This window comes from Hermetia illucens, chromosome 4 (genome assembly GCF_905115235.1).
Source record: "Hermetia illucens chromosome 4, iHerIll2.2.curated.20191125, whole genome shotgun sequence".
In the NCBI taxonomy this organism is placed as follows: domain Eukaryota; kingdom Metazoa; phylum Arthropoda; class Insecta; order Diptera; family Stratiomyidae; genus Hermetia; species Hermetia illucens.
This window is the reverse complement of record NC_051852.1, coordinates 29,489,042-29,514,043: the sequence shown is the minus strand read 5'-3', so window position 1 is coordinate 29,514,043 and position 25,002 is coordinate 29,489,042. Positions and strand designations below refer to the sequence as shown.

Genomic DNA, 25,002 nt, shown 5'->3' with positions numbered 1-25,002 from the left:
TTTGGTCGTTTTCGTTTTCGTTTCCTTTTTGTGTGGCCACCATTCGATACTATGATAGTTTCACTCTTCGGAGGTGCTGGAGGATCTTCATCATTATTCACATTCAATTTAACATTATTACAAGGTCCAATTTCAGGTTTCAAATTAAGGCTGACCTTGTCATTGAGAGTGACTTTTACGCCTGGACAATGCTGCTGAAGTTGGGTTGACTGGCCTTCCTGGTCCTGATTGAAATCATTTTTTGTATCCCCGCTGTCGTAAGTTAGTATCGGGCTGACTGCATCAGGTTCTTTCTCATAGAACGGGTCTGGATCAGCCGGGTCGATTTCGCCCGGTTTTCTTCGCCTCTTTTTCACAAGAATCGATGTTGAATTTGAATCGGTAAGAACCGTTGTTGGGATCTTACTAGTTGAAAAGTATCCGCTAGGTGTGCTCGTTTCAAAGTTAGAGTACAGAATACTTGGCACAGTGGAGTAACTAGTAGTTTGAGGAATTATTGAGCTATACAGCTGCGAATAGTATTCGTTGGAAAGAGTCGTACTTGGTATGTCGAGCTTGTCATTATAAGGCCAGTACTGCTCAGTGGGACTACTTTGAGGAATAGTTCCGTATCCATATCCATTGATCAACTTCTCCAGATTAGCCAAAGTTTGCAAACGCTTGGCATCCTTGCTCTCTTTAGTATCTACACTGTCTGCATTTCGTCCTACATCTTCGCTCTCAAATGAATCACTTAGCAAATAAGTTATAGCTTTTCGCAGAAACTCGTTAATAATGTAATTAGTTGATTGTTTATATTCATCGTAAATGTTAATTCTACTCATAGGCGATGGAGTTACAAGCGGCCATGAATTATTAGTTAATATATCTACAGTTCCATTAATTTTCCGACTACTGGTGTTAAGTTTAGCCTTAGTTTCGTCTATTAAATACCTGCCGTCTTTCAGGAGTGGTGTGATTTTGGTGTCGTTTGAATCTAAAACTAACTCAGGCTCTTCGTTGAATTTCTCCAGTAATTCTGTAGGTGGGGTTCGAATTCCAGGATGAGCATTTATATAACGTGCAGTTGTGATGGTAAAGATTAATAGTAGCTTCCAGTCCATTTTGTTTGTGGAGACCTAAAATTATACAAAAAATTAAATTATATTGTAAATCTTTGAATATGTAGTAGCCTCGTCCTGATCAGGCAATTGTGAAAAAATCGAGGAAATAACTTAAAAAGTCGATGATTGCTAAGGAGTTAAGTATCAATCACAAAACTGTTTTGAATCTTTGTCTTCAGACAGGGTCTCCATGTTTTAAGACTAAGTTAGAAGAAGAGAGAAAGGCCCCCAAGTGGTTAAAGCGTTGAGCTGTCGTAGCGGAAGGCCAGGTGCAAATCTCACTGGTGGTAGAGGAATTCCTTATCGTGGATGTATGACACCAGTCAACTCTGCTGCTAATGAGTACCTGAATCAAATCATCATGGACAAGCGCAATGCTGACTACATTGCCTCCTACAGGGTACTGTAGTGTACCGTTGCGGTCTTGAATTAAGTACTCTAACACACTTCAAAGCCTTGATCCAATTAGATTGTTGCGCCAACGATAATTATAATTATAGTCACTTGTGTGGCGGGACCGTGATGGTCCATGATGCATTTATGTATCGCAGGATTTCCGTTAGTTGATCTGATGCTGCTCGTTGCAACTGGAACATATCAGCACCAAAGATTTTATGTATGATACGTCCATAAGCAAGGCATTCACCTAGAAAATGCTTAGTGGGTTCTTTTTCCTTCTTACAGGAGGAATACGTATAATCTTGGATACTCCCTATGCTAAACATATTTCTGAATGCCCACAATCCTTCTGCAAATTTTTCTGCTTCCCGACAGGATAACTTTTGCGGCAAATGTCTACAGGGTTCTGACATGAAAGGTTTGGTATGTCCAGCAGCAGTTCCCAGTTGAGGACAGCCTTAGCCACTGCTGCTGATACCCCAACTGATGGTTCCGACGACGGCGTGGGGGAGATTGAATCCTCTTTTGCTAAGGCATCCAAGATTTCATATCCCACTATACCACAGTGACCACGTACCCAGAGTAGTTCCACCGTATTGAATCTAAATATAGAGTACAACAAATTTCTACATTCCTGGACGATTTTCGAGATGATCAAAAAACTGCTCAACCTGGCAGCCTGCAGCCTGGCTATCGCTACAGATTGCGATACGCCTTCACTTCAATCGCTCGTCAATCACTAAGGTTTCTGTTCTTACTTCGGCTTGAAAAACCGTTGCATATTAGCACAAAAGAAAAGTCCACTTCTTGTTTTTATTCGAGAGGTAGACTCTTGCTTTAGATACCTGATCTGTTTTTGAACAATCGGTGTAAAAGACCTCCGTATATACCGCCATGCACTCCTCTGGGACTTCCCACTTCTATTTACGATTCAGGATAACTTCATATCTTCTACTGAACGGATGCATGGGGACTTCCATTGCTCTGTGCTCTTCACGTCCGCTGTTTTCCCATCGATCTAAGCGGATTAGTCTATGAGCTAGCCTCATTGTAGTGCTTAGAAGAAATATTTCCAAGTGCTATACATTGAGTGATGCCTTTAGGGTTACACCAGATATTGCCCTCATGGCACCGGTAATACACAGACAAACAGTTCTTTGCAGTATGGCTAGCTTATAGTGAAAACCTTTGGTCTCATCTTAACACACCTCGTCGAATATCAGCCTTTTGATAGCAACGATTATATACATATTACCATATGAACCCTGAATCCCTATATCCAGGTAAAAGGTCCGTCTGAGCAGCTCATAAACTGTGAGAGCTCCTTTCATCTCCACCTCTACATGTTGGTACCAAAGATGTTTTTTTTATCTAGAATGACTCCTATTTTAATTTTTTGGAGAGATCAACGGTTGTACCCCACATCTTAAGGAGGCAAAGACCATCCAGTTTCCTCATTCCCATTTACTAAAAGTCCATGCCTGAGGTATCAACTGGCAATCAAATCAACAGCGCGTTGTATATTTTTATACACCATTCCGAAATCGCGATCAATAGCTACCACAGCCATGTCATCAGCATAAGTTTGAGCGTGTATTGGCAAACTATGCAGCTCGCATAGTAGTAAATAGATCAGTACAGTCCACAGAAGCGATAATAGCACATCTCCTTGGGGATAGCCGTTCGTTGCTTCTGCTGTTAGGTAGTGATGGACCCCCATTTCAGTACACGATAATCAATGCATTAGCATAGTACAGATCCACTTAATTAAAGTATCATCGGCACCATGCTCTCTGGCTGCATCACAAAGTTTCTGAAAAGGCGCACAGTTAAAACCCCCTTCAATGCTCACGGACACCCCACTCGCGTACTAACCTTTCAAAGTTCATCCTATATTTTTGACCAACCAAAGAATGGAGAGTAGACTTAAAGGACATTCAGCAAGAATGATGCGAAGCTGATTTGTCTGAAGTTCTTCGGATTTGAATAATCATCTTTCCCAGGGTTCGGTATGAAGGCTGCCTTGACCTTCTGCCAAGAGGTAGGCACGGAGTCCAAAGCAAGACATGCTAGAAAAACATTTCTTAGCAGTCGCTTTAAGTGCTCCATTCGCTCCTTTAGCATTACTAGATAGATACCATCCATGCTGTGAAGTATTCAAAGTACAATGCGATTAAGATTTGCCTTAGTAACACATTATTGCGAAGAAGTTCATTGAATTTTTTTCCAGTCCATTTTCCTGGGATTACGTCTTTGTATTACAGACTATTCCCCTGCAATAGTGAGACTGAATTCTAGGTATCGGTGATCTGCAGTGAGAGAGAGGCACCCGCCAATGTAATGCAGATTTTTGGGTCAATTACATACTTCAATCTATTAGGGGCGTACACTACTGCAGTCATGAGACCAGCTGAAGTGATTAAATCAAATAGCTTCTCTTCTCAGGGATTGTATTTGCTAGTGCTTCAACAAATATGTTGAGAGATCGGATCGCAATTTATCAAAAATTCGAAACCACTTGATACTACATACATTACCACACGTTACCATCGCGAGCTCCAGGGTTACAGGTTGGGCATCCTTCGGTTAGGTGGGAATGAAACATGGAACTCTGAAGAGCGTATCTTCTCATCCTGCGGCATTCCGCTATTGAAGCCAGAAAGCTACTTTTATTTTGTTGGTCAGGGAAGTAGAAGCTGCCCCAAATAGCAATGATCTTCGACGCGGCGTACCACATCGCGAAAGAGTTAGCAGGTGGTCGCAAATTTTTCGACCTTTCAGTTTCGATGGTGAGCAGCTGAAGAAGTGGAAGCAACACTTCAAAACTATTCTTAGCTGCATTTAGTTCAATGGAATTTCACTTCTTGCGGATGGAATGGCTTGTCACCATAATATGCTGATATGGGTTGCTCCTTCAAAAAGAAGGGAAATCATTTCGGTCATCAATCCACTGAAACGGAGTATATCCGCAGGACTCGGCGGTTTCCTTGCAGAGTTATTGATTACTGCTGGAAATCCTGAGAATCTGAGATCTCTTCCAGAGAGTGGAAAAAGGGGATGATCGTTAAGATTACGAAAAAGAATACCCGTCTTAGGTGCAAAATTTGAGGAACAAAGAGGATTGCATCTTGTCACCGATCTTTTTGTTATCGATGACCCATTTTAGCAAACCATGAATGATGTCCCGTAGCTGGGGCGCTATGCTCCATTAAGGGGTGAGTGGCGACCATATATGTATATACATCATCTTCTCTGGAGTCCTGAAGATGCCTAAAAAGAACTGAAGCAAATTCTGGCCAACCGGCAAATATGGCACGTAGGCATGATGGACACTCAATACTACATCTAGGATATATTGAAGAACAAATATAACCCCTTCGTCTTGCCGCCGATATTCTTCCACTGCCAATAGAATACTTTGCTTATCTGCTTACAAGATAGCTACAACTTTTTTCCGATCAGTTCCTTTATCGGATTGAACTGTTCTTCACATGGTTAGTTCTTTCTCTGGTAGGAGTTCCTCTGCAGGTGTCGACATATTTCAGACTTTTACCACAACCTTCTAATACATCTCGTTCTACATTGAGTTAGAAGGGAGAAATGGCGAAGAAAAGATTAATTGAGCTCAGAAAAGCATCGGCATTAGCGATGGTACCAAGTAGCAACAGCAAGCGGAACATAATTAACCTTGAAGCAATAGAGGCGGTACAAGATTTTCTAGCCTAAACGACTGCTCTTGAATGATCCATCAAACAGGATATTATATCAAAATATTGTTACTATTCTAAACCCTTCTGCAGGCAATAAATGATATAGTCCTGTTTCGGCGCTGTAAGGAAATTTATTTTTTTTATTTTTGAATTTCTAACTACAACCGTGATGATGTTCCTACATGGCATCTCCGCCTAAAAACACCTCACACCTACCATACCTACTCAAATAAAGTTAATAGTAGCATATTATTATATTTTGAAAATTCACTGGAAACCCCCTTAACTTCATTCTAATATAAAGCGTCATATTGGAAAGTTTAGTGTAAATTCCACTATTATCAATAAAGTTACAATAGGACTTTCGAGTGTAATTTCTATATCCTACACCATAAAATATCAGTGTCATATTAAAGTCAATAGCGGAGGATACTCTATACATATAAGTGCACTACGAGGTATGTAAAGATGCGCTTAAATTTTTGCATAAAAAATTAAAAAAAAACTTTCAGACCGCGCCGGTTTTCGGTTTGTTTAATGATTGCGATGAAGTTGTCTACCGAAAGGCGTACGTAGGTGGTTCGAGAACGTTAGATCCGCCTAATAATTGCCAAGTAAAGATATTCTATTGGTCGCTCTCAATTTTTTATCATACCTAGACTACGTTTCTCTAGTTTCGCTTCTAAGTGAAAAGATTCTCGATTAAGGATAGTTTCAATTGGTATAGATAGCTTAGTTCTCGTGGCTCTAGTAGTATATAAGCGAAGTGCGAAGTGCGTACCGAGTAGACGGTTTCCTTTTTCTTTTGTGTACTTCAATCCTAAATACGCTCTTGACAACAATCCGCTAAAAAATTAAGATATTTTTCGCGATTTCGAAGTGGATGTCTGGAGGGGGTTCTCGTCCATTACTAAACCTAAGCGATGCGATAGCCAAGTAGCGATCAAGGCACTTAGGTCCAACCAGGTGAACTCAAAACTGGTATGGGAATGCCTTGAGAGACTGAATACACTCGGCTCGTCCAACAAGGTCTGGATACTTTGGGTTCCAGACCATACTGGGTTGGAAGGCAACGAGGCAGCGGACGAACTAGCCAAGAAGGGAGCAGGGACGCCTTTACACGGGCCAGAACCCTCGGAAACGGGATGGGGGGGGGGGGGGGGAATGGGGCAGTCCAGGGTGTTTATTGGGGGATACGAACCCATACACAAAGAGGATTGCTTAAACCTCACCGAAAAGAACCTCCGAATCATAGTGGGAATTCTCACTGGTCATTGTCGGCTGAACCATCACCTAGGGAAGCTAGGGATATCTACGGACACTGCGTGCACGTTGTGAGGAGGATGACGAAACCTCTATACACGTTCTGGGACAGTGTCCGGCACTTGTGCAAAGTAGGTCGAGGCATCTGGGAGAACACTTACTATCAGATGCAAGGCGGAAAGATCTAGAAGTAGGGAACATACTAAAGTTCCTAACAGTTATAGGCCTGCTTGAGATACTATGATCAATTGGTACACTATAACCAGTAAAAGGGGCACAATAGTTCTTCAAGGACGCGGTGCGACTTTCCCTTAACAGAATAATAATAATAATGCGTCTACGGTTCTTTGACCAGTGCTATTATACGATGGATGCCACTCTATTGTTCGTAACTTCTCACCTTGTCGTATTCACCAAAATGGGGTCTATCACCGAAGTTGAAGTTTACAACTGTGCTCCTACTAGACATTCTGCCTAGAGAGTTGGGTATTAAAAATACACTTAAAGTATTCCCTGCTTGTCGTAAGAGGCGACTAAAAGGGATAGAAATTTGTGGGCCAGCAACCTACAATTTTCGTAACTTTACTGCTACCGAAACGTCAACAACGCCTCGGATAGGGAACGACTTCATTACCTACATTTTGGCTATTGAAAATGGATTACGATCGGTTTCTGTAATATGCGCATGGTCCTCGACAGCCGTATCGGGGATCCCCAACTCGAGCGGCAATTTTAACAATATAAGCTGGACTGGATTCTAGTCTAAGTAAGATGGTGGGAATCTGGTGAATACCTCTCTTCCTCTTACTCCACTACAGCCACGCAGTTCAGGAGAGGTTTCCTAGAGACGCCTAAATACCATGGCATCTGATGGTGAAACACGGTCTTAGCGACCATAATGACAACTGTGGAAGGATCGTGGATTTCTACAGGTTCCGCCGCTTCAGTATTCAATATTCAAGCAAAGAGCTCGCCAAAAGCTGAATTCGGTTTCAACTAACAACTGTGGGCCACTTTGCAATCAACAGTACATTCAGGGGTTGTCCTCTGGATGTGCAAAAGAAGAGAGGCGCTGATATTGGCCCCTAAAGGGATCATCTTCTGGTAGTGGCTTAGCTTCATTTGTATGTTTCGCCAGCTACTTATAGTAGGGTTGGAGAGTTGCAACTCCCTAAAAACAACATGGGCCGCCTGTGTAGCCCAGCTGCCGCTCGATGGAGGAGATGTATTTTATTAATCGAATGATATATACTTTGAATAGCGCGCCTAAAAATTGCGATGAGAATTAGGTTACCATTAAAAATGCTCTTTTGTCAGGTGCGAGTCACGTCGGTGGTCACGTTCCGAAGGGATTGACTGCGGAATCGTCGACACGGAAGGAATTGGGAACCCTCTATTAACCTTTGCGAGTGATGACAGGCGTGAGGCTCTCGAACTCCGATGTCGTGCAAAATCTTCGTGCAAAAACGTAATGTGCATTGTGGAGAAAGGAAAATTGCTATTCGGGTCAGGGAGGCGAAAGATGCCGCGAGGAAGGGGAGGGGGCAGCCAACAGGGTTGCATCTTGCCACCGATATTATTTCCTTTTGTTATCGGTGGCGATCTTCATACTGCCTTATCCAGAGGACATGGCGACGTTTTATGGACTGGGACCCTTTCCTTCCTTAAACACCTTGACCTTGGTCAAATGGTTCTAGATTAGGAAAGAGAGACAAGAAGACTTGGGCTGAAGATAAACAACAACAAAATCAAGGTTTTCAGTTTGACGTGTCATCGCACTCTCCCTATCTCTTCCCTATTCCCATAATGGGCGAAATATCGAAGGCGTAGGTTAATTTATATAGCTAGGAAGCGTGGTTTCTGTCGACGGTGGCACTGGGTGATGTGATGTGCATTAATAGCGCTAGATCCGCTCTTGCTACCTTGTCTAAATCTGGGAATACAATTATTTCAACACCAAAAACAAGTTGAAAATGATCTTTCTACTATATGGGAGGGGCACATGGAAATTAACCCTAATTGTCATTCAAAAGGTCAAACTCGTCGTGAACACCGGTCTGCGACGTATAACTGGAGTAAAAAAGTGGCAGTGGATAGGTTACACATTAAGGAGGGACGTCTATTGCATTGAGGGCTACGCCATATAGTGGACCCACTGTCTCAAGATGATTGAAGAGTGGATCGTCCCAAAGGCACTTGGCGCAGAACAGTAAAAGATAAGTGCGGGCGTCTCGAGTTTCTTCCTTCTCATCCTAAAATTCAGTAAGACTAATGAAGAAGGGGCCAATTTAATAGAATTAGCCTAGAAGATACAAAACCAAAGTTGGGCCCTGTGTGTCTCAATACCAATACCGTGTGAAGATGAAGAGGTATCAAGTGAAGATGCATTCAGTTGTAGATCCTTCTTTCTTTGCTTGCAGAATTCAGAGGCGTGAGTCGTTTTGTTCCGGCACGTGGTCGTATGGCTTGTTTTGTTTGGTGCCACAATATCCAACGACCTTTCTATTCTATTTAATCCATTTTTAATCTTTTCTTAAAAGAAAGCATCAGGAACCAATCTTCTTATGATGACTTTGCCAAGCGATGTAAGGTAAGTAGTGCATGCATTTATCTCGAAATTATGCTTGGTCCAAACGTATTTCGGTACGCGCCACGATGGTGTAATATCTACATATGCACCCTTCTCCCGAAATTGTACTATCGATTCCATGGTGTTGAAGCTTCCTTTTTGCTTCCACCAGAAAATTTCGAGTTCAGGGAGCATCACCCCTTTCCCTTTCGCCCAGCTTGGTTTTGTATGTCTAGTGGGGATTATGATATTGCACATGAGTCGAACTATTAGGACGGTATCATGTATGACCGTGTCTCAAGAGTACATTTCTGCAGAAAATCTACTTCAAACTTCCTATGTGATTCTCGTGAGTTCTCATTGCAAAACTTTCCTTTTTAGAAAGAAAGCAGAATATTGATTTAGCACACGAAATACTATTTGCGGCCTGCAGGCAAATACAGCACTGGCTCGATCGATTTCTTCTAGGATGGCAAACGTGTCAAAAGTTCTAAAGATATTACTATTATCTTACATGTCTGCCAATTTTTTTTACTGAAAAGAAGACACGACCGCTTTCTTCTCTCAACTCTTTCACCAAAATTGAGGTGAATTTTGTAAAAAACTTTTAGTTTCCGTTGAAAACGATTTAAAGTTTTAACACATTTTCAACCAGTTGTAAATCCCCATCAAAAATAATGAGGAAATTTTACGCCTATTAGTCTCATTCACTCATTCATGCCACGAGATGTCTGCACGGTGTAGAATTTTCCACTGGCGTTAAACCCGACCTGTTGCAGGTGAAATTTCTAATTTCACGCCAACAACAAAAAATATTCTTTCATTTCAGCATTCGATCCAATAGTCGCTATGGATGACGCATGGCTCGGGCACCTCCAACCAGCTTTCACAACGCTATCGTAAACATGATTTTAATCGGGCCCGTCATGAATATGACACCAAATACCAACGTTAAAATGCCGGAATATGGGTCAAGGCAATTGGAGGTGAATGAACTGAAATCCGTTCATCGGGGCTCCAACCGAATGACCCACAGATATAGATACGAATTACCGTGGCAAAATAAATATTAAAAAAAGATAATTGTATCTTTCTTCTTGGAGTCTATGCACCTGTAAAACGAGAATAGTAGAAAGAGAGAGGGCGCCCTGGAGAGTCTTCAAACGTTCCGCTTCCCTGCTGAGCTCTTTCAGAAGATCTGTTTTTCAAGTGTTTGGTCATTAGGTTCATCTGTCTTTGGCAAACCCAAAAGAACTGTGCGCCAGAGTATCTGCTCCATTCGAGCGTTGCCAATATGGTAGTCATAATGTGGTCAAGAATCTTGAGAAATTATGAGGTCTACATTCCAGCTCGTAACAGTGCAAGATAGTGGTTAGTCACATGTCGCTTCTTCCGTTCTGTTTGTTTACCGTTTTATCTGAATCTTACAACCTTTTGCGTGCGATAATGCGGTACGCTAGAACCCGCTTTAGCCAGTGACTTTGACTATCGATTGCTCTTGTCCCAGGTTACCCACTGGCATTCGTTTGGTTTGCATAACGTTTACCAGTTTCAATAACGTTAAGACATTCTTCACACACCTCTTTTACGTGGATTCCTCTTCCCCGACCGGCGGTCGAGTACTAAGTTTTCATGTACAGTTGAAGATAGTTTTATGTATCTTTTAATGTTCTTACAAAAATGGGTCATCGTCGCATATATTAAGCTACTGTGAACGGCACGATGACGAAACAATGGAGAAGAAATTGAGGTTTATTTAACTTCTGCAATGAACGCGAACACCGTAAACAATGAAAGTAAATTTCAGGAAATTCAGGCTCACTTTTTCCGAAGACTAATCGGGGATTAACATCTTCAGAAGAGTAAAAAAAAAAACCAAGCGCCAAGCAACTCCGTCCTACTTTCTTTTGCTTTGATTTACAAGAAAATTGCTGTAAATGTTGTCTCATTTTGCGGAAAGAAAATTATCTTAAAGTAGAAGCAATTTTAAAAAGATTAACGATGGCCCTACATTCACATGGTTAGTTCTCTCTGGTAGGAGTTCCTCGGCAGGTGTCGACATATTTCAGACTTTTACCACAACCTTCTAATACATCTCGTTCTACATTGAGTTAGAAGGGAGAAATGGCGAAGAAAAGATTAATTGAGCTCACAAAAGCATCGGCATTAGCGATGGTACCAAGCGGAACATAATTAACCTTGAAGCGATAGAGGCGGTGCAAGATTTTCTAGCCTAAACGACGGTGGCAAATCTTGGTGGAAACCTTCAGATACTTCTTTTGAAACACACGCGGCGAATAGTTAATAGTTTAATGACTCAACTAGAAATTACTTTCTTTAATTGAGTGTGCATTTAATTTTTCATTACAAACGAAATTTGTCACATATTCAGGCACTCTTATGAATAAACAAATTTGTCTTAAGAAGTAAATAACTGAAAACGTTGTAGATACTTGTATGGCAACCAGATTGGAAAGTTTGTAAGTGCATCAAGTTTAATATGAAAATTATTCTCTGAAATGAGTTTTAATATGGTTGGGCGGATCTTTTGTTTAGGTTGCTTTTCAGATAGTTTAAAATGTGGGTCATATTTTGCAAATTGAAAGTAATTTTGGTGATAGGATGGGAAAAATAAGTGAATTCTAAAAAAGATTGGTTAACTATCTCACAAAAAATAACGTGAATGTTTTGCTTCTCGATATCTTAGGTTTTTTGCGTAGTAAATCGGCTTAGGAAAAACGATCCTCATTGAGCTTGTATCAAATGGAGATGAGACCTCACTCCCCGGCAACTCCCGGCTTATGGAAGTCACTGCCTATGGAGTATATGCTCTTTAGATATAATTTCCCCTGGCCTAACTGAATGTCACACTCGAGAATCATAGAGCAAAACAGCAACGTATATAGTTTGTTTGCTTAGGGGTATCCTGCCCTCTAAACACAGCTTCAGAACTCTGGCCATAAGGCCATAAGTAAAAGCCGAAAACTCTGCCACGTATGGGATCATCTCATCCATACGGATTAAGTGACCCACCCACCGTAACCAATAGAGCCGGATTTTATCCACAAACTCACGGTCATGGTATTGCTCATAGATTTCGTCGTTATATAGGCTACGGAATCGTCCATCCTCATGTAGGGGGCCAAAAATTCTTCGGAGTATTCTTCTATCGAAAGGGGCCAAGAGTTCGCAATCCAAGTCTCCGAAGAATGCATGAGGACTGGCAAGATCATTGTAAAGTAAGAGCTTTGACCCTATGGTGAGACGTTTCGAGCGGAACAGTTTTTGTAAGCTGAAATAGGCTCTGTTGGCTGCCAACAATAGTCCGCGGATTTCATCGTCATAGCTGTTATCGATTGTGATTTTCGACCCTAGATAGGAGAAATTATCAAAGGTCTCAAAGTTGTAGTCTCTTATCTTTATACTTCCCGTTTGGCCAGTGGGGTTTGATGTTGTTGGTTGGTTTGTTTTCGATGCTGGTCTCACCTTAATTGATGTGCAACCCAAGATCTCACACAAATCGCTGCCTGCTCGATCTGGATGAAGGCAGTTTGTACTTCTCGGGTCGTTCTTCCCATGATGGCGATATCGTCAGCATAGGCCAATAATTAGGTGGACTTAAAGAGGATCGTACCCCTTGCATTTACCTCAGCATTCCGGATCACTTTCTCCAGGGCCAGGCTAAAGAGGACGCATGATAGGGCATCCCCTTGTCGTCGAGCTTTGTTGACGTCAAATGGTCTTGAGAGTGATCCTGCTGCTTTTATCTGATCTCGCACAATGGTCAGGGTCAGCCTAGTCAGTCTTATCGTCGGGATACCGAATTCTCTCATGGCCGTGTACAGTTTTACCTTTATTATGCTATCATAGAAGGCTTTAAATTCGATGAAAAGATGGTGCAACTGATGTCCATATTCCAACAGTTTTTCCATCGCTTGCTGCACAGAGAAAATCTGATCTGCTGCTGATTTGCCTGGAGTGAAGCCTCTTTGGTATGGGCCAATGATGTTCTGGACGTATGGGGCTATCCGACCTAGCAAGATAGCGGAGAATATCTTATAAATTGTACTTAGCAACCTGATAACTCTATAATTGCTGCAGTATGTGGTATCTCCCTTTGTATGTATGAAAAAGATAATGCCTCTTTGTCAGTCATCAGGCATTGATTCGCTGTGGCACACCTTGAGCACGAGTTGATGAACTACTTAGTGTAATTGCTCGCCTTCATATATGACTAATTCGCCGATGTTCTGGTTGTTCAGTAGTCCATCAAAGTACTCAACCCATCGCTCCAATATGCCCATTCTGTCAGAAATCAGATGTCCCTCCTTGTCTCGGCAGGATGAGCATCGAGGTTTGTAAAGCTTCATCCTGCTGACTTGTTAGTAAAACTTGCGCGATTCCTCCCTGTACTTTTCTAGTTCATAGACTTTTTGTTTCTCCCAGGCTTCCTTTTCCGTCTCCGCTTGCCGGAGTTCGTGATAAGTCTCTGCGCGTGCCCACGTTATTTGAGAATGCAATATGCAAACCAGGCACTTCCAACAACGATTTCGTGTGACACAGCTAATTGAGTAATCCGCAGTCCGTTATAATTTGTATTTTGATGTAAGCTATGAGAGCCAACGTATCGCCTGAATACGGGCTCCGTCCCTACTTGGCTGTTGAAATCCCCAAGTATGATTTTGATATCATATCTGGGACAGGCTTCGATGGTTCGTTCTACTGCCTCGTAGAAGGTATCCTTCTCCGACTCTGTAGCCTCCTCTCTATGGGCGTGAACGTTAATGAGGCTTATATTTCTAAATTTGCCTCGCAAGCGCAGAGTGCATAGCCGTTCGCTTATGTCTTGAAAGCCGATAATAGCAGGTTTCATTTGTTGGCTGACTAAGAAACCTACTCCGAGCACATGGTTTACTGGATATATAATATATGGTGTAGTGGCTCTTCTCCAGGAAACCGGTCCCTGTCCAACGCATCTCCTGCAACACTGTTACATCAGTCCTATATTAGGACAGGGTATCGGCTTGCTGCTTTGCAGATCCATCCCTGTACAGGGAGCGCACGTTCCGTGAGAAAATGCGCAAATCGTTATTCCGTTGGGGTTGCCGGGTTCGTCGTTGTGTTATGCGTCTAATCCGAGGACTGCTTCGTAACAAGTTGTTTTCCGTGTAGGGTTGTCAGCCCTATCAAACATTTTGTATGTACTTCGTCTTGCCTTTATTAATATGCAGCCCAGGATCTCGCTTCAATTGCCACCTGCTCAATCTGGATAAAGGTAGACTGTACATCTCGGGTTGTCTTCCCATAATGTCAATATCGTCAGCATAGACCGGTAGTTGAGTGGACTTGAAGAGGATGTTGTCTCTCGCATTAAAGTCAACATCGTGGATCCCTTTTCCCAGGGCCAGAATATATGATAGGGCATCCCCTTGTCTTAGATCGTTGTCGATGTTGGCTGGTCTCAAGAGTGAACCTGGTGCTTTTATCTGGCCTCACAGATTGATTAAGGTCTGCTTAGTCAGTTTTATCAATTTAGTCGGAATACCGAATTCTCTCATGTGTATAGTTTTACCCTAGCTAGATGCAACTGATGGCATATTTCGACAGTTTCTCCATCGTTTACCGCAGACAGAAAATCTAATCTGTAGTGATTTGCCTAAAGTGAACCCTCTTTTTTATGGGCTCAGATATTCTGGGCGTATGGGACTATCCGACCTAGCAAGATAGTGGAGAATATCTTATAGATGATATTCAACAACATGATACTGCAAAGCGGGTTAATTAACGACAATTGCAATGCCATTGATAGCGGTAGATATCCGTATCCCATTAACTCACGTATCCAGGAAATCCCCCCTAAGGGCTATAGTTGCAAAAACCATCGCTTGAGAATTTAGACCAGAAAATTTATAACTAACTCTTCAACTCTTCTAATTTTAAAAAGTGTTATTTCATGAAGTAAGACCAGCACCTACGCAGCTTGCGATTTCCAGCAAGCTTACCGCAAACTTTTCATTATATAAAATACAACCTTCTATTTGCTAAATTTTCTGGGATTTCTGGGGAGATAAAATAATACAAGTAGTGCTTAAATATACAACTTAAACGGCATTTAGTTGAGGGTCTAATTGCTGTGAGCAATGCGTAAATAGATCCTCCTCCGGGAATTAAGACTTCGGCTTTATTTTTTCAATTCAAAAATATCTGCCGTTATTTTCGGGTGACCGTTATCGTTGGCTGTGTTTAATTGTATGTTGTTTGATGACTTCGCTAACCAGCTGTTCCTTATGAATGCACCAGGGATCGTCTACTATGCTTCTAAGTACTTTCTTTTAGAACGTTTACATCACTTTCAACTTTGATTCTTTGGCACACCCCCGAGCTGGATGCCATATATCCATATAGACCTTAGGATCTACTTATAAATGACAACTGTTGTCGTCAAAGAGCTGAAAATTCCTCCTCAATAGCCAGTTCATCTGACACTGAACTGCAATGCACCATTTGCATCTTTTTCAGTGCCTTTTAGTGCGTTCGTTCGCATTCAGTCCGAAAAGGCGCTCAGGCACATACGATTTAATGATCTCTAAGAATTTTCCCAGGAGGTTCGTCTGAAATTTGTACAATACACCTTGATGCCACACCTCATTGAACGTCTGGGCTACATCGAGAAAAAGGGCTCAGCAGGCCTGCCTTTTTTACATTGCATTTTCTATACGGTTCATGATCCTGTGCACCTGAGGGTCTGTGAAATGCTTTTCACGGAAATCAAATTGGTGAGCTGGTATTAGGTTTCGATCTACCATGAGTTGTTTTATTCTCTCAAGGAAAAGCTTTTCAAATAACTTGGCGATAGTAGGGTGCAGCGATATTGGCCGATAAAATTCGTCTCTACTTAGCTCCTTCCCTAGTTTAGGGACGATTATAACTTCAGCCACTTTTTATTATCGAGCAACGTAATCTTAGTTTCAGTTCATTATTTGTAATAACTTGATTAGGTCGTTTTTCTGGCAATTCTTTCAAAAGAAAATATACTTCTTTTTGGGAATCAATTGCGGTTTTGATCATATAGTGTATGATCAATACGTGAACTTGTGATGTCTATCTCGAAGGTGAGGCCAGAGATCCAGTGGAATGAATATTCAGCAGGGCTTCACATATGCTTAAAAAATCAATCTTTATTCGAAGAGGATCGTGGTATTATACCTAGACTGAAGGAACCCTAGTTAGACCCCTTGGTCCTGCGTTCCTTCTCTTCATAAGTAATCTTTTGGAAATTGGATTCTATATTACAGCATATGCCTCTATATTTTCCTCCATTCTTGTACGAACCTTCTAGAGTTTAGACACGTCTCTTGATACAAACAGTCAAGGGATAAATACAAATCTGCAGATGGCAAATGATTTCTAAACAGATTTCCGGGCAGCATCCTATATATGACACCAAAAGAATACCTCCTTGTGATGTGACCGGGAAACGTTTATCCATACGTTATGTAAACCAGGATTCCTACCCATGACGTAGGTCACTGTGTTAGGCGAAAAGGGGTCAGATTCACGATTTACCTTGTTTCGCCCGATCCCTAGCGTGCTAATGAGGAGTGCTGTCTCATATGCTCCATTGGCATTCTGGCAGTATCATTGGTGTAGAGTACAGGAACGCAAATTGCAGAGGGAATTATATAGGTTAATTTCAAACACCGCTATAGACAAGCAAAGAAAAGACCGGCCAGAAAGGCATTGTACGCTCTAGGCTGCATTTATTAAGACGAAAACGAGGGTGATATGCATGATAAGCTGCAGTGCTTTTCTCAGTGCGATATTCATTGATTAGGAGGAGACGTTGAGCATTCTAAAAAAGGAAAGAGAAAATATCATCTTGAAAAATTGAAGCATCACATTGTACTCTAGAAGAGGCAGATAAATTATGATTGTCTGGGGGAGTATCACGCTTGAAGCATTTATGGAGTCGGACGTGGGGTGTCGAGAGCAAAAATACTTTCCGAAGAAGAGTTCTAATGTTCATAGTATTCCCAGCCATATACACGTAAGTACCTTCATAGGACCTTCAGTGGACCACGAGAGCATACAATCTAACCGTGCCCAGAAGGCGAGTGCTCCCTAGTAGTAAATTCAACTACTGATGGGAATGAATCTGGATAGAGGCACTGTGCCGCGTTATCGATGCTTGTAGCAACTTGACCCCTTAACAAATCATCAAAGATAATATTAATAATAATAATCGTTGGCGCAACAATCCATATTAGATCAGGGCCTTGAAGCGTGTTAGAGCACTTCATTCAAGACCGTAACGGTACACTACAGTACGTTGTAGGAGGCAATGTGGTCAGCATTGCGCTCGCCCGAGATTATTACCCTCATTTGACTCAGGTTCTCATTCACAGCTGAGTCGACTGATATCCGACGTCAAATCAGGATACAAATCCGACTGCCACCAGAGAGATTTGAACCGCGACCTTCCGTACGATAGCCTTGCGCTCTAACCACTCAGCTATCCGGACATCAAAGATACGTTGACTGAAATAGGCATTCTTGGGTACTATCAATGCTGGCCTTTTTGTCTATTTAGCTCGAGGCAGAAAGTACAATATCACAGGAGAAGTGCGGGGAGGGTATCATAAGGGTTTGATATGGAATATGATGTTGAACATGACTTTCGTGCTTTCCGTCACAAAGGAGATCACAATGTTTCCTATTATGAATGACGAAATCTCACTTTACTGTGTGACTCTGAACAATGGGTTTCGGATAACATTAGATGCGGCTGCTTCAGTTATAGCAGAGATCATACCAATCTACTTACTTATATAAGAAATGCATTGTACCGTCGAAAGCGGAGAACGACTGATCGGTAGACGCACAAATTCAGGCCCAAAATCGAGCGGAAGCACAGAAAAGCAATTACCGGGGATGCCTGTAGTGTTTTGGAATTGGTAATTCCCTGCATTGACATAAATGTGGCAGCATAAGGTAGGATCCAGAACACTCCTTGTTCAATTGATCAAATTCTAGACTAAGAGAAGGAAACTGAGCAAGGCGGGGAAAGCTACCGCATCCCCAGAGAATTAATTTGGAAAGACTAACAAAGCAGATAAAAAGTGGTTTGCAATTATGCTTGTCATGTTAGTTCAGGAACGAGAGGAAAGTTCTTCCTACTGCAGCTTCTTATCGTTTTTATCTCATGACGCAACGTGTCCGGCCGTTGGGCAGGAAATCTGCAATCCGGACGGTGGAAAGCATGTGCCTGACTAGATTAGAACACAATAAACTCTTGACTCTGTTTTCGTTATGCTGTACATGTTGTCCTTGCCACTATGTTAAGAGGGCTGCAGTTGATTTGAACAACCACAATAAAGAGTCTACAACTGAGCTGTGGTGGTGAGGGGCGCAATGTCCTAGTATTTTGAGTATGAAGGTCCTTGCGGTTAACCTGAGAACCTACCGTATAAGCATAATCTGATACTACCCATATATTTCAAATTGTGGTAGCTTTTTACCGTTTTCTGATGAAGGATTCGGAAATCATGCAGTTAGGAACGATCGAACCTATTTTTCGCGATGGGAAATTAATTTCTGGTTGGCCAGTCCTTCTTATACAGAAAGATCAGATGCCGTACTTCTTAATTATAAAAGAGACTGGCATCAAAGATATTTGTCCCAAGACTTAAACGACATAAGTCTTCAGTGTCGCAGTAGGGAAAGTTACAAGTGGCAGCATCGAGCGTTTCCACTAATGTGGTTCTGGACTGGGGGATCCAATGATATGATCAGACATTCTCAATATTTTTGATGAAACAAACGGAATAGAATGAGTTTAAACTTGAACACAAAATCACCCTCAAAGTAAGGGTTTTATTTGAAGGTTGTTCGATTTCGTTAGAATATCTAACGTGTTGCCAAATAATACCCTCCTTCTCGACAAGTAGCTAATCTCGCCTGCTACCCAGAGATTGATGCGTAGTTTCCACCACTTGTATGAGTATTTTCGCAAAATTCGAAGCGAAGCAATTTAGCATAATTCTGGTGTTCATCATTTCCGGGACCTTTACAACTAAGAAGCTAAGCATACATCGGAATAGTAATGAAAACTCGTTCTCTTGCAATCGATGCAATCTGGTATTGCCTACTTCAAGATTGACAGAAATTGTTTCCTGAATATACTTAGATAATGAGGTTTAAGCCGGTATAGTCACTTTCGCCAAATCAAATCTTTTCAATACTGTAACTTTTGAGTTTTTACAAAACATGATGGCGTGATATCAACGCATTTACATGGGGTCGCCCAAACAATCTAAATATGAATGAACAACATACCGATAATACCAGTAAACGCAATTAGACCCACCTTCTCTGCAGTCTCAGTAGGAAAGGTTTAGGAGATAATCGTTTATGAGATGCGCCAACGTTCAACCCTAATACAAAAATAATAAACCTTTTGTGGAATAATTTCGAGGAAAAAAACAGGAAATGATAGTTTCATAGGGTGATGAGGAAGGAACCCATTACGGGCTAAAGTTGTTGCTTTAGGGAAATGAATACGTAAAGCCGAGACTAGAGCAGTTCTGAGAGACTAAGATGTTTCTATTTGTCTATCCCAAAATGCTCTTTGTTGGCAAGAAGGATTAATTTCAAGAGCTCTATATTTGTGATACCTAATGTATTTGGATCCCACGTTGGGTGCCATTTTAAACATTCTAGAGTAGGAAGTGAATAGACCACACCTGGACTACTCCAATGCACTCTCGGTTCAAATGAAGCGAAATCAAAGTTGAAAAATAAATTATGTCAAAGTTCACATAGTTTTACGATATCACATCTGAATCTACAGGAGCTCTTTCCATGCTGTGCCGAGAACTGAATGGCCATAAAGGTTACTTAGCCAAGAACCATAATTTCTGGGTAGTAGGCGACCCTACCAGCGTTGTCTCAATGATTTCGAAAAAATCGATTTGCTTTAGTCTTCAAACTAATTCCATGACAACCACTCACGATAAAACTAAGCAATGATGCTTAACCTGTTACCTGAAGAGGGATTTTCTTCGACGAAGGTAACAAATTCCTTAGGAGACATCCTTGAATTCACAAAGGCCTGCAGTTGTATAGGTAAGAAACTATATGCCTAGATGCGCCAGGAGTGCAATGAGCCTTTTCTTGACTGCTTCCAACATTAATTCCCCCGCTCTTTCCCCATTTCTCTAGCGTAATCTAATATTTCCCTTTAAAAAACTAAGATTTTCCAGGAGTTTTGAATAAGGAGAAACAGCAGATCTGCAGAAACAATAAAGGTTCATAAAAACTGATCTGTGGGGTAACTACTTAATCTGAGCTGTGAGCAGCGCGAGACCATATTTTCAGTGCTTTGATTGATGGTAAGTGGCAACCATATATGTATATGTATTAACCACGCTTCCGCACCATCGTTGCTAGTTTATTGAAATGTATTCGACTTACTCAGCATACCTTTAGCTTTGCCGAAGTTGGCGAGAGGAGAAAGACACCATCACATAATTCCTTTGCGAATGTCCAACTTTAGCTAAAGTCAGGATGCGGAGACAAAGTAAACAATTCTGTAAAGGGATCTCTGGCTGTGTTGTAGGGGGGAGTCGATATCTTTCGTGAAAGTTACGGGTTGGCTCTTAAAATCTGAACTGATTAGATCACGCCACTTTGTCCTTCCCATAACGCTAGTCTGCCCCTTATACCCACTTATACCTACCTACCGATCTACCGGACATAAACAGTAAAAATGGTAAAGAGCTGGTGTGCTCTTAGATAGAAAAGGAAAAAAAGTGGTATTAAAGTTCCTGGTTATTTTGAAGCAGGCTAAGACATGTCTGGGGATGATTATTTATACCAAGTTGAACTGCAATTTCTGGAAAAATTTAGTAGTGTAAAAGGAGACAATGCCCCAGCATTTGCGAGAACGCGATCGGCGATTTCTAGTAACCAAAATGGTAGGAGCCATATTTCAAAGACGATTATAAACTCACCTAACCTACCTGTTTGGGAAAAGCATTTATTGTACTAAAGAATGCTCTGGTTGATAGCGATAGATAAAATTCGGCGCATACTGGAGAGGAGCGGGGTTAAGGTGATTGGTGATGTTGGCAATTTCGTGATATTGATGTCAGAGGGTTTTGTGTGGAATTATGGAGAACATGTTTTGAAAAGTGTGCGTGTGGACTGCAACATGCGGCCCGCAAACAAAAATGAAACTGATACTATTTACAAAGAAGACAAGGGTACAAGAACCCCACCTGCCGCAGCTAAGTGTGTGTAGTGGGGGAGAACCTACAGCTTCTGAGCACTCAGGCCGTGTTGGTCCATTGGACCCACCTGCCGTGCTAAATGAACAAAGATTATTTATTTCGTCCAACGTCCAATCTAAATATGATCTTGGTTCCTAAGTTAAGTTGGAAATGGGATCTCCAGCCAAGGACGGTTCTTTTGGATATACACAGCCGTGATTCAGCGCATTGTTCCATTGTGTGATGCAATAAAAGTAACAGAACCAAGTTTAATAGGATTCGAAGAGCAGCGTATTCAGGAGCTACTAAGACTCTACAGCCCTTCCCAATGGATGCCCTCGATGTATCTCCGCATTAAATGTGCCCATATTGTGTCGCGCTGTCACACTCCGAGAGTCTGCATGTTGAACAACGAAGCCACAATTACATCCTGGGCGAAATATCGAAGGAACTCTGCGCATTCCCAATAGCTTCAAGAGACATTCCGCTGTGGGCTTTTCAACTAGGGCATAGTTGAAGACCGGCTATATGTTGCGACGTTTAACACAGTATTTGTTTCCCAACGGATCAAAGATGGTCTACTTGTGAGCGTAACACAATCGTTTTGATCGACAGCCAAGTGGCCATCAAATCCTTTTACTCTGCAGTCCTACTCAACGGAGGAGAGGATGTCCTCTAGTTTGGTGGGGCAATGCAGAGATGTGCTAAACAGTCTGGGCTACACGGCCAGAGTCACTCTCCTCTGGGTTACCGTTCATAAAAACATAGAGACCAATGAGTGGATTGTGGGTCACAAGAACATAGATACGAATGAACAGACTGATGGACTCGCTGGGCGAAGTTCTGCCCTTGGTAGCCCTGTGGTGAAACATGCTCGCACTACTTGACAGCCACTGATTGCCGATGGCGAAGATTCATCACCTGCGCTAAGTCAAGGAGGCTCTGGCCTTCCCATAACTGGATTCATTCTCATCAAACTTTGGGCCAAGTGTGTATACAACTATGCTACCAGACTCGCCAGCTAAATATTGAGATCACGACCCAGGGAACGAAAAAGAGAGGCTGATATTTATCCAACTCAGCCATCGTACCGTAATCCAAGCCAAAAAGCAAATTGGCAAATAAAAAGGACAATGAGGCGAAACTACATATATTGTGCCGAAATTGAATATGAACCGCGGTTACTTCTTTAGAATATACGGACTGCTAGCTCCAGAGGTTTCAATACCAACTACGGACCATTCTTCTCGGATGTTGCACTATTGCATTTAAAATATATCATATATAAATTAATGAATGAAGAATGTAGTATTTGGAGATATGCGGAAATGCCCAATTGATCAAAGGGAACTGTAGGTAAGTTATGGGAGCAGAAAACCATGAGATGACTTGCAAAGTTGAAAGACTCTCGAATGATCATCTCAGTGACCAATTACGGACTTCTGTAGGCTTTCATATGATGGGAGGTCAGGAAGTGGCTTGCTACTATTTTCAATGAATTAGAAGAGTCAATCGTTAGAGCAGGAGAATTTGGGACCAACCGATATCCAGACTGAACACGGAATGTAACGGTACCAATACGTAAGAATGACTTGACAATTTCAGATTTATAGTCTAATCAGCTTTCTAGAAAATACTAAATCACTTCCATATGGGTATTATGATCGGGTTTGAATCCTATCAGATATAAAAAGCCCAAAACATACAACACACTTTCGAAAATTTCAACGGAATCACTCATCAATTTCCGATGAAAACATCTTACAACAAAATTGAAACATCATCTGATTTTCTAGAAATTACAATTTCACTGTAAAATTTCACTAATCAACCGTACAAAGTCAACAGCATAGCGGATATAAGATACATGATACATGTTTCATCTACACTCTTTCATTCTTTCTTCAAAAGTATCTTAACTCCCTGGCAGAGTCAGGATTTTGTATCTTTTACTGCATTTTCGCCTTAAACGAGTTTTCAATGGTTTACAAGCACTTTTCTCTGCAAACACCTCAATTTACCTAGTCTAGCTGTAGCACAATAAGAAGATATATTAAATCTTTCATAGATATCAAACATTTCCAGATATAAATATCTATAAGTATGTGCCTTCTGGTATTCTAGACCAACTTGTTGCTAGCTAAAACCAAGGAAAATCGTTTATGGTATCTTTGCTAACTGATCGGAATTGTCCATAGAGATACTGAAGCAACGAAGACAATGCCTGTACACTTTGCAGTTTGGACGAGCTTCCGTTGAATATAATGGAATTAGCAATAGATAGTATCTGTTTTTAATAGGAAAATATGAATGGAGAAAGAAAGCAAAAAAATGGCACATATTGATGTTGTCTACAGTGGCCAACTGGATGCTAGGTTCGATGAACTTGCAGTGAAGATTAATATTCTAGATCGCATGGTGAAAACGTGTAAATATCTAAATAACAGTAAATTTTTGACCTTTATTAGATAAATTTTTAGCGACAGTCTTAATATTTGAGGTAATACGAAATCCGTTGGGTAACTTTTTCGAAAGCATTAGTTAATTCGAATTATGGAAGTTATGCATGGAAAAGTGTAATAGATGCAGATCAAGTTGCTATTAAGTCTTACCAAATATCCACGGCCGATGTTTATCTGTATCTTGGACGTAGATGTAGGGTAATCCTTTATTTCCGTGAAATCCACTAAGAGTATTAAACGATTTGATCACCTCCTCCCCGTATCGAGGTCTATTCCTTCGCAGATTATAGCATTGAAAATTTCCGAACAGTGCAACTAACCATTAGAAATTGATACTATCTTTGAACTTTTTTTAAGAATAATTTCTCCCGTATCTTTATCACTCTGTAGACTATCGTTTGTATCTATTTTCTCTAGAAACTTTGTGCTCTTGCAGATGAATCTGAAGACTGGTTGTTGAGCGACCGACTGAAGTTCTTTTACTGACGATCCACCGTTCATACACTTTCCAATGGCTCGATGGCTCCGAGACCAATACCTCTCCTTCCTCGGTGTCTTCATAACAACATTGTGGTTTGGCCATCACCTTGCTTGGGTTCCTCTACTTCTTCCCGCTCTCGGCTGTGGTAACTACGTGCATAGTTTTCCTCGAGAAGTAGCTTCCCATTTAGACTGTACCTCGATGTTTCTAGTAAGACACAAATTGTTCATCATTGCGAGTGCAACGTTTTGATTTTGTCATGGAAATGAAGTGAAGTGGCGATGAGAGGAGAAGCAAAGGTAAGTCAACTTCTTTGCTCAGCCTCATCTGATTTTCGTGAAGACTGCGTGGTTCTTTCTCCAATGTATTGGAAAAGTGGGCATTCATCATGCTTCGAATAAGCCAGTCGCCAGTGGTGGCGGAACTAATTGCTGACCTCTGGGAGTTTAGATATCTTTGAAAATAGAATAACAGATGGACTTGAGGAAAGCTGATGATGATATAGCGCATTATTTTGTTGAATGGGAGGTAATGGAAGCAAATCATCTCATTTGCCGGTAATGATGATTAATAAAACTTTTTGAGTTTCTAAATTTAGGTCATCAGCGGATCTTAGTGGTTTCCAGACATGTTTTTATGAATAGAAGTAAGTAATCCGGAAAAGCCTTTAAAAGGAAATTATGTATTGTCATTTTCAAACTTAGTACCTCTAAGCCATGCCCCTGCACCAACCATTCTTAGCAGCA

At 41.4% G+C, this 25,002-nt stretch overlaps 1 protein-coding gene across 1 annotated transcript in view; it reads right to left on the bottom strand.

Moving 5' to 3' along the window:
* Positions 1–24,298, bottom strand: part of LOC119655233 (myosin-G heavy chain-like) — a 36,885-nt gene extending 12,587 nt beyond the window's left edge. The window contains exons 1-2 of the mRNA XM_038061014.1: positions 23,926–24,298; positions 934–1,118 (exon numbers count right to left, since the gene is read on the bottom strand). Coding sequence (XP_037916942.1) covers positions 934–1,103 — 170 coding nt within the window. The 5' untranslated portion in view covers positions 1,104–1,118; positions 23,926–24,298. The remainder of the gene's footprint in view (positions 1–933; positions 1,119–23,925) is intronic.
* Between the last annotated feature and the right edge of the window lie 704 nt (positions 24,299–25,002).